Source organism: Myotis davidii, unplaced genomic scaffold (genome assembly GCF_000327345.1).
Source record: "Myotis davidii unplaced genomic scaffold, ASM32734v1 scaffold332, whole genome shotgun sequence".
Lineage (NCBI taxonomy): Eukaryota > Metazoa > Chordata > Mammalia > Chiroptera > Vespertilionidae > Myotis > Myotis davidii.
The window spans coordinates 5658700-5669486 of record NW_006285779.1 but is presented as its reverse complement, the minus strand read 5'-3'; the positions used below and the strand labels follow the sequence as shown (position 1 = coordinate 5669486).

Genomic DNA, 10787 nt, shown 5'->3' with positions numbered 1-10787 from the left:
CACAGGAACAGTCAACAAAACAGACAGCAAATATAAATATTCCATCACTACACTCAGTATAAAAAAGGCAACCCAATGTGAACTAGCTTTCTATTTTATTCTAAATAGAAGACTAAATAGTAATCCCTCAAATGCAAACACACACCAGATTGTTAACTCTGCAGATGAGGGAACTATATCTTATTTTTCTGCATACTAGCACTGAACTAGACACATTTGAAGTGTCAATGTTTTTTTAATTGAATTGTATTTGCTAGGCTGGCGTGGGAGTTAAAAAGATGTTGACTAGTAATTCACTATTCTTTTCCCTGAGAGCTCTTTAAATCAAGCTCTTAAAAAAAAGCAGCAAGCTAAATTCCAAAACCCTCTCTTAGGAGAATGCCCACAACTGGTGGGGTCTGGACTATGTCCACTGGATGTGCAAATCTCTTCTGCACAAACACCCTTTACTCCCAAGGGAGCCCATGACTGGCTGCCTGGCTGTGGAGACTCACACGTTCCCTCTTTCCCAATGGCATGGGGTCAGGGGAAAGGGTGGGAGCAGAGTGATGAAGCACTGCTAAACTTAATGTTCTGCTCTTCCTTGGAGAAGGGAAATCTCACAACAGGAGGAGAGCTGGTACTTTTCTGGAGGAGGAACCATAAAGAACACAAAGAAGTTGAAAATTATCTTTTTTTGAAGACAAGTTTTTGGTGTGTTTTTAAAGGGCCACTCACATAATACCTCTTACCTTAGACTGGACTGGTGCTATTGGAAGGACCTTGTCAGAGCTGAGCTGAAATTCTACAAACTGGGGTCAAAGTTGACTGAGTCAGTGGAAGGGTAATATGAGATATAGAAGGAGTCATTAGGCTATGATCCTCACTTTTTTAAAATGTATCCTAGAACATTAACAAAAACAAAATGCTATCCTATATAATAAAACCCTAATATGCAAATCGACCAAACGGTGGAACAACTGGTTGCTATGATATGCACTGACCACCAGGGGGCAGACAATGCAGGAGCTATGCGCTCCCACACGGGGAGCACCCACCGCTCAGCCTGAAGCCGAGCTCACTGCTGGTGAGCACAGGAGTGGTGGCCAGAGCCTTTCCCACCTCCACTGCAGGAGGGCGGTAAGGGGCGAGGGGGGGACTGTGAGAGGGTGCAGGCTGGGCTGAGGGACTCCTCCCCACCACTAGTGCATGAAATTTCATGCACCAGGCCACTAGTTTTCTAGTAAAAACTTTTCCTGAAATATACTGAGCTAGATTTGAAGGAGGTGGAATAGAAAATACTGATTTTTCTGGGAGGCAATCAAAACAATTCAGTAATCTCCTAAGCTTTTTACAAATTCTCTTGAAGATTTAGTTGCAATATAAAACCCACACATTTTTATTGGCAGTGTTTGGTTATCAACTGCACAACTCTCTGAAGTGCCTCCTATACAATTCCCATGTCTGTCTCTGTTACACATTCCCGGGGCTGCTGGCAGGACCTGTCATGTTGGTGCCATGGTCTAGCCTAGTAAACTTTCTCCAGGGGATTTAGGACACACTCTCCCAGCTGCCAAGTTCTCTACTTATAAGGTGCAGAATTTATTAGTGTAAAGAAAGACAAAAAGAGAGACTGTTACCTTTTTAAGTGCATTTTACATATGGTTTCTTTATTAGAGCTTGGTGTTTCCAGAAATACAGCTGCCCAGCTCGTTTGTGCTAAATCAGTGGGATTTGTTTTAGCTTCCTATGAGCTTCTGTGAGCTCTGCTACTACCACATATCAACCGAGGTCTTCTGTGCCATGCTTTCTAAGGAAGCAACCTGCAGCGACTCTCATTTTGAGAAAAAAACCATGAAGACTTGCATCTTTAACCTACACAGAGCCATGCTTTGGAATTCAGGATTGTCCAGGTCTAGAAATCAAGCCTGTCTAGTTACCCAAATACCATCTTTTTCTAGTCTAGGTTTTCTTCTCTTCAATTCCTGAAAATGCCTATTTCCAACTCTGGACCCAATTCTGAGGCAAACATTGGTCTCAGACCATAGCATAGATACAACAAAGAGCACTGCAAGAAACGGTGCAGCATGGTGCAAAGAAAACAGGATTTGGAGCTGATAGACTCCTATATTCCAGTTCTTACTACTTGTCTGACCTTGGATTAGTCACTTAATAATCTTAGTTTTTCTTCAGCAAAATAAGTAAAAATAGTCATACTATAAGACTCTGCAGAGTAATTATGCCAAAGTATAATTATTTTGTTCGCATGTTTATTTATTTTCCATTTCTCAGTATGCCTCATTAGATTATAAGCATGCCTTTTCTCTGTGGTTCATCACAATGGCCCATTGCACATGATCAAGAAGAGTGAATAAGATTTGAATGAAGGAAGGAAGGAATAAAGCAAGAAGGAAAGAAAGAAAAAAGGAAGGACAGAGGGAAGGGAAGACAGAGTGCTCAGAGCATTATTGGTGTATATGAAAGTGGTATATAAATTAAATATTGTCCACAATATTAAAGAAATTATAACTCACATTTGATGCATTAATTATATGAAGGTGATTTTTAAAAATGTTACTTCCCTCCATAAAACCATCCTATGACTTTTCATACTACTTACAGGAAAATTCAAACTCCTATTAGCTTAAAAATCCCCATGTGCTCTGACTCCAGCGGGGCTTCATGTCCAGTCCCCCCTTCTCTGCCAGGCCCTGTCACTCAGCTATTCTTGTGTTTCCTCAAACATGTCTGCTGTGAGGACTTCATGCTAGCTCTCCTCCTTCCTGAAAGCTCTTCTGCAAAATCCATATGACTCCTTCTTTTCACTGGGCTCTTAGCTTCAACGTCACCTTCTCAGAGAAGCCTTCCTTCCACACACTTTCCAGGAGCCTCCACTGACTCCTTGTTATATAGCACTCTATTATTTATATATTCACTTACCTATTATTAGTATCCTCCTCACTATCTGATGATCAGTATTTTCATATGACATTATATTGGTTTAATGTACTTTTCTAATTATTATTTTGTTTATCTCTATAAGTTTATGAGCTCAAAGCAAGTACAAAACCCTGTAGTTCAAACTAAAATTTCCCTCTCCATCCCTCTGTACCCAGCCCTGCCCCCCCCCTCCCCTACACACACGCACATATACACTTTGAGAGAGACATTGTGGCTCTCTGAATAAAAGCAACTGTGCCATATTGTGATTGAATTGGAGTGATATGCAATAAGTGATGCAATAAATGTTCAGAACTCTGACTAGAGGGATTGTTTTGAGACATGGAAATGGTGCTGTTGGAGGCCAAGCTGTTCTCTGTTCCAGGCTTGGAGGCCTCCTGGCTCAGGCCTGGACTTAGGCAGAGGGAAGCAAATGGCAGTAACACTCACTGGTTCCACTGGGTTTGTTTACTGTGGACCCTGGGGGAGCAGAAATTCTCCCCCAGGGAGCACTGGGCCAGGGCACAAGGACAGGCCCTAGGGCTGGCTCTACCTGCCCTCTCGCCACCTCCCCACCCCACGTTATCAGTCCCTCTGTTATGTGAGGTGGAACTAGATCATCTAGAAGGAGGATCCTAGCTCTAACATTCTGTGGGTTAATGAGAGGAGTCTGACCTTGCATCATGACCAAGACATCTGTGAAAAGGATGGCCCCGGTAATATTTCTGGTAAGCACAGTTTTTCTGGACTAAATGGGATTTCTTGGACTGGTCAGTCACTGGACACACCCAGGTCTCTGCTTTTGCAATTCTTCCTTAGCTTTCTTTCCATTTCCTTTGCTTTGCTCGAGAAGTTGGTGCTCTGGAAAAATCCCCTCAATGTCACATAGGGATCAACATCTAACTGTAAGTGTACTTCATTCAGCCATTCTCCAAGGGATGGGCTCCTACTGTATCTGATTTTGGCCAGCATGCTCCCATCTGCTTTCAACATGTTGTATCTGACATTAACTAATGTCTCCTATTAGCATTAAAGAAAACAATCTGGAAAAATTCACTCTCAAGCAGAGTTCAAACAGGCCACAAGTAGATGTGGAATCTCAACTGCACAAGATTTCTTAAAATTATAGTAGTAAATACGATATATATAAATGTGTGTGTGTGTGTGTGTGTGTACATGCACATGTAGAGGTGTGGTTGATGGGGGGTAAAGCCAAAAGTCTGTGAAATGGGTCAAGAATGCTTCTGTCCAATTCATGAGATTAACTGGTAACAGAAGAAGAATTCTCCCAGAGTGGAACAAGGCATAATCCAAAGAACTGAATGACATGGAGAAGGAGCTGGGAATCTTTATCTCACACTTACTGGTAATGGGTTAAAATTCTGGTCCACGAGGTGATTGTATCCATGGTCAAAAAATGAGTGCCGTATCACAACATCAATGCCCTGATTGGCCAGCATTCCTAAAGTGTTCAGCCATCTAAAAAGCAGGGGGGAAAAGCTACATTAATACATTTTTAAATAGCATATAACAAATTCTACAGAGTCTGACTAACACACACATATATACACTAACCACCCTCACCACCAAATTTACCTCATACTTTAAAGGAGAAGATTATTTTAAGCATTGAATACCCAGCTGGAAGAGATTTTAGAAATTATCAAATCTTACCTCTCACTTTATAGGAAAAGAAAAAGAGATACAGGAGAGTAAAATGAATTGCCCTTGGTCATAAATAGCTTGTTGCTAATGATTTATTTTCTATTCCTGCAATAGTCAATATTTAAATGAACACTATAGGCACTTGTAAACATGATTATCACCCCCTGGCCACAGGATACACAATCACAGGAGCACACACACTATACTTTTCATCACTTGAACTCTCCTGCTTACACCTTATGACTGTGCATGTGGCTTTCATGTATCTCTATTTCAAATACTCCGATGATCTGTGCAAGTGTGGGACAGTCATTAGTATCCCTCATATATTACCATCAGCAGTTGATGCAATAATAATTGTCTTCACACCATAACTATACAGGGATTGAAGTGTGCTACCATCACATGCATATCACAGTGAAGGACCTGCATTGCTCAAACACTTATTGCATACCCCATTGTGCCAAACACCCACTTTCCAGGGCATGTTTTTTTCCCAAAAATATTGTTCTCTGGGTTCTTCCAACACCCATGCTAACTCTGCTTTCATTATTGACAAATTCAGTTCATTCTTTTCTCTTTCTCTTTCTACTTCTGAAACGTAGGGAAACTTCTAATCGTAATAATATAAGTGTAAGAAATATGATTGAGAGCTTCAGTCTTCTCAGTATAATATTGAGGCATTTCATAATATTTTCTCAGGATATGTGTCTAGCTTCATCTGTCACTTCTTCTTTCCTTTTCTCTCACCCTATCCCCCATTTCCCAGGCTCTAAGCTACATAAAACTACTCTTGGCTGCCCAAATACACCTGCTTTCACATGCTTACCTGAGTCTTTATATTTTAACTTCTGCTCAGTATTCCCTTCCTCTCTTCCTCTAACCCATCTCATCTGGCAAATTTCTTTCCACCTGTTAATCTACTAGTCAAGTGTCGCCTCCTTCTAACTTCTGCCACCACAAAGTAGTACCTTCCTCCTCTGTACTCCCAGAACTCTTATTCATACCCTTTTCCAGCCCATTAAATGACAATCACTTGCTTACTTCTCTGCTGTCTCCCAGTTGGTTATAAATTCATCAAGAACAGATATATGTTTTAGCTTTGTACCCCAAACACCCATCACTGTTCCTAGTACAGTGTAGGTGCTCAATACCCTTTATTGTGTTGAAAATGATCTGGATCAAATTAGATCCTAGGAATTTTAAAAATCACCATTCAGCATACTAGAGACATATTATGCATAGTTGTGATTTTCCAAATCTGAAACCATATGGAGCTCCAAACCAGTGACTTATAGAATGAAAGTTTTCCCTTACTGAAATGAAGAGCATTGCTAATTTTTATATTATGAATGAATATCATTGATATTTTCAAATATTTTTCACATTGACAATTATGTTATTCTCATAAAAACTAACAAATATTTACTGATAATTAGAGTTACAAATACAAAACAAAACACAAAAGTTTTAAATATAAAAGAAAATTTAACAATAATATAATAGAACCTTTTTGTTTGTTTTAATTGGGACATTGCAACTCAGGGAATTAAAAATTCTTTTGAAATATCACGCCTAAGCTACTTGCCTTTATTATTTTTATTAATTTGGCAACCCTATGAAATCAGGATAACAGCTTTGGCTTTTCCTTTGAGACACACTACTAAATATCTTGTAGTAGAACTATAACACGACTTCTGGGTGGATGCCTCCTAACTCAGTGTTCTTTCAATGTGAAAATAGGGCAAATACAACAGGGCCTACATCTAACAAGTATTTATCTATAAAAACACGTGTGTTATTCTCCTTTCTAGCCCTGTCCTTGTTGAGTGAATGAAGAAACAGAGTGATGAGTAAATATGTCATCATGTATATGTGAGACCCTATATCTACCAGCATCTGGATGTCAACACAAGACCATATTTTGGTATTTTTATATGTGAAAAGTTCCCACTTGTTCATTCATTATTCATTCAAGGACATTAATTAATCAATTGTAAATGCCAGGCCTTATTTTCAACATAGAGGATAGATTTAAAAAGTGCTATGACTATGTAAGTCATTTGTAAAGCACTGGGTATGTAAATACCTGTACATACACATTTACAGGGATGGTATCAAATTCCTACTTGTGACCTCTACAGAGCCTAGCACAGTCACCTGCAAAGATTTATATATATATATATATAAAATAAATGTTAACTAGTAAATCTGAGTTTTTGCTAGTATATGGGGAGGTTTTGAAGGAACTCTCACACAAAAGGGAAGAATATGCATCTTCTTCTCCAAACCCACATCCAATATGCACATCCCCACAGCAGTCAAAATTGACTATAGCCAGAACTCCTGCTTCCCCCTGGCTTTTCAGAGTGGATGGTTAGTACTGAAGTTATCTTCATCTTCTTCCAGTAATAATAAGCCCTGAGAGGAAGAGATACATGATGTTCTAAGTCTCCCTTTTATGCTCAAATAGAGAAAGGGGTAAGCTGACTGAAATATTTCACCAAGGATGCTACTGCAGCCAGTATTTTTCATTCCGCATAAGTGTATTGCATATCTAATATGTGCCAGACACTACTAGAAGCTGGAGACACAGTAGTACGCTAAGGGTACATTGTAGTGCATCAAAGAATCTCCAAGCCCTGATGGGAAAAAGTACCCTTGAATACTTGGCAGTGAAGAATTCTGATTCATGATTGCATGGATATGTGTACCAGTAAGCTCACAGTTATACCATATATTGGGAAAAAAGGATAAAAAAATGTTTTTTTCCTATTTCTTGCTAACTTTCGGGAACTTCCTATAATGCTTTACTTTTTTTTTTCTAGGAAGCAATTTATGCACCTTGAAGAGAACTGAACTCAAAGGACACAATGCTGGATAGCTGCCAGTGAAGCTGTGAGCAAATGTGTGCTAAAGAGGTAAGAAGGAAAACCAGGAGCAGAGTGAGCTAGTCTTCATATAGTCTGTGCCAACTAAGCAATGGGTGTCTGAACTACGACTAGAATCTAAACAACCATGTAATCTGTGTTCTGCAAAATGACTGCAGAGATATTTGGCTGATGCTCATTAAAGATAGGTCTCTCTCCAGCTCCCTCCATGAAGGTCTGTGGTACTTCTCATTTCACATCATCCCCTAAAGAGAAGAATGCTCATGAAAACACTTAGTACACTGGGGCTGTTTGCTGGGCTCTGCAGCAGAGTTCTTTTGCAACAGCTGAGCAAAAGCTAGACCACTGCTGATGCCAAGAGGTCCCCTGTAGTACCTACTGCTAGTCTGGCTTCTTACCCTGGCCCCGGGGCTCACAGTGAAACCTGGTGAGGAGTATATTTTTGAAAGAAGGCTCTCAGCAGCATTATCAAATGCTGATTCACTCCATGTCATTCATCTCTTCTGTGCAACTCAGTGTTAAGTGCTGAGGACACATAGATAGAAGACCCAGGGTATCACAGTATATTACATTGACTCATTATCTTCCTCTGCACTTGCAGGATTCCATCTGTAAAGGCAAATCTACCTGACTGACTTGATTTTTCCTTCACAAATGTGTCAAATAAGCTTCTTAGGAAGACCTTGCTTAGCCAAAAGCCAGGACCGTAAGACTAGACAGGACAGGTTATTAGCCCATGGTCCTGAGGGATTTGTCCCTGCTATGTAACACTGGCAGGACAGTCAGAGGTCCTTATTCTTCTGGCTTAAATTGTTCTCCAGAAAACTTCAATAACCTTCAAGTTCATTTTCCCATCCCTTGCCTCTCCAAACTCTTTAAGTGTACTATTGCCAAAGCCAATGTTTTAAAACATAGGTCAGAAGGTGTCTCCTCCAAAACCTTCACTGGCTTGCCACTGAATACGGAACAGGCTTCATTTCATTTGCCTGATCTTCAAGGCCTTTCGTGATTTGATGGTAAACTCCCTCCTTAGTCTCAGCCTTCCTACATTCCCTCAGATGCCAAGGCTTTTGTCACACATTTCCCCTCCCCTGTTCCTTCAGCTGAGAATGCTCCCTGTCCTGTCACCACCATTCTCCACCAACAGAAATTAGAGTAATCTCTCTTTGTCCCATTCAAATGCTACTTTTCCCATGAAGCCCTTCCTGATTCTCCCAGAGAAATCCTTGATTCCTTTGCATGTCAATTACTTTTCTTTTATAGACAGGCTCAGGGAAAGGTGGTCTGATATAGTGGCAAAGAGGCTGGAGCACGCTGCCTGGGTGTGAGTCCAATCTCTGCTACTAACTAATAATAGTATTTATCTCACTAGGTTGTTATAAAGTAACTAGAGGCCTGGTGCATGAAGTTCATGCGGGTCGGGTCCCTAGGCCTGGCTGGTGATCAGGGTCAATCTGCAGGGCGACCTGCGGAGCAATCAGGGGGCCGCCCGCTGGCACCCACCTTGGCTGGCCTGGGGCCTGCGGGCTGGTGGCAGCTCCTGTGTTGAGCATCTGCCCCTGGTGGTCAGTGCATTTCATAGCGACCGGTCGTTCTGCCATTTGGTCAATTTGCATATTAGGCTTTCATGATAAAGTAACAGTTCTTACTTCACTGGCTGTTAAATTATTAGCCATATATAAAGCATTTTAAACAGTGCTTGGCACACACTAAGCACAACAGAGTTAAAATTATTATTATTATGGCACTTATCTTTATGACTTTACTTATCTTGTCTCCCTTCCTCCAATGTTAAGATTTTGGAGGGCAAAAACCCTGTGTTACTCTTACCCATCTCCCAGGACTATGGTGAAAATTAGATGAGAAAATGTCAGCACTATGTTTTGCACTGGAGACATTAAATAAATTTTTTATTAATTTTATGACTACTGTTGCTACTATTTTGTTCTGATGCCTATGCCTGGCATTTTCATATTTAGAGAAGTCTCTAATCTTGCTTTATTGAATGGCTAAACATATTCACAAATAAGTGGCTGAAGAATTTTCAACATGAACTCTCCCTCTCAAGGGCAGAATACTGAGCAACTATGGAAGTCTCACTATCCTTCTTTCCTCAAAGTCCCTGGAAGTGAAATTGAAAGTGTTACTCACAAGAATCCTGCAGCATAGGAATCTGATAGGTTGTTTGTGCCTCCAGCTGAGGTGGTTACCACACCTTCAAGCCAAATCTTCTTTCCTGGCGTGTATGTATTAACCACCTGTTCACACAACAAAGCAGAAAGGAATAGTGATATTATTAAAAGCTGGTCTCCAATGAGAAGAAACACACATCCCTTAAGGAAATTCCTGCAATCCCTTACTCCCAGGTGGTAAGGACCTATGCTTTTTTTATTTTAATGCACCCCATACAGTGACCTGGCACATGCATGCATGTACACACACACACACACACACACACACACACACACACATACACACACAAGAATTAATACTGACACATGTCCACCAAAAGAAATAATCACTTTTCCCTAAATTACTCCAATGTGACAAGAGAACAAGTGCATATTCCAGGACATAAACTGACTCCAACACCCTTCACTAGAAGATATAAATCTATGATATTTCCTTATTAACAAGCACTGAGAAGCAAGTTTTCTTTTTGTTTTTAAATACATTTTTATTGATTTAAGAGAGGAAGGGAGAGAGAGATAGAAACATCAATGAAAGAGAATCACTGATCGGCTGCCTGCTGCACACCCCCTTCTTGGGATTGAGCCAGCAACCTGAGCATGTGCCCTTGATCAGAATCAAACCTGGGACTCTTCAGTTCACAGGTCAACACTCTATCCACTGAGCAAAACCAGCTAGGGGTAAAAGCAAATTTTCTTAATACTCTGTTACAGCAAATCCATGAATGAGTGCACTGTCCATACATCAAAAGTCATCAATCATGAGAGTCCACAGAGATTAATGTCTGGGAGAAGTATTTTACAATTACCAGGGCATGTGTACATATTATAACCACATTTTGAGGTAACTGCAGTAAGCATAAAAAGAAAAATCACTGACCCACAGGTGAAAGATCCTACACAGGGAGCAGTCTCCTAAGCAAAGGCAAAACCTTTTGTCAAAAGGTGGCCCTCTGACGTTTTGAAATGGCCTAGTATCTAATCCACAAGTTGGAGATTGGCCAAACTATCCCAATCAGAGCTCAGATATTTTGGGAAGCAATCTGGCAGTACTTAGGGATAATGCTGCACACTGCTTAGCCTCTGAAAGCAGAGCTGACACAAAGGTTTGTCTATATGGTTT

At 40.5% G+C, this 10787-nt stretch overlaps 1 protein-coding gene across 1 annotated transcript in view; it reads right to left on the bottom strand.

Moving 5' to 3' along the window:
• The window catches only part of LOC102764410 (inactive heparanase-2), a 136292-nt gene that overhangs the window by 106458 nt on the left and 19047 nt on the right, over positions 1-10787 (bottom strand). The window contains exons 2-3 of the mRNA XM_015559363.1: positions 9627-9733; positions 4284-4398 (exon numbers count right to left, since the gene is read on the bottom strand). Of these exons, the coding sequence (XP_015414849.1) occupies positions 4284-4398; positions 9627-9733 (222 nt within the window). The remainder of the gene's footprint in view (positions 1-4283; positions 4399-9626; positions 9734-10787) is intronic.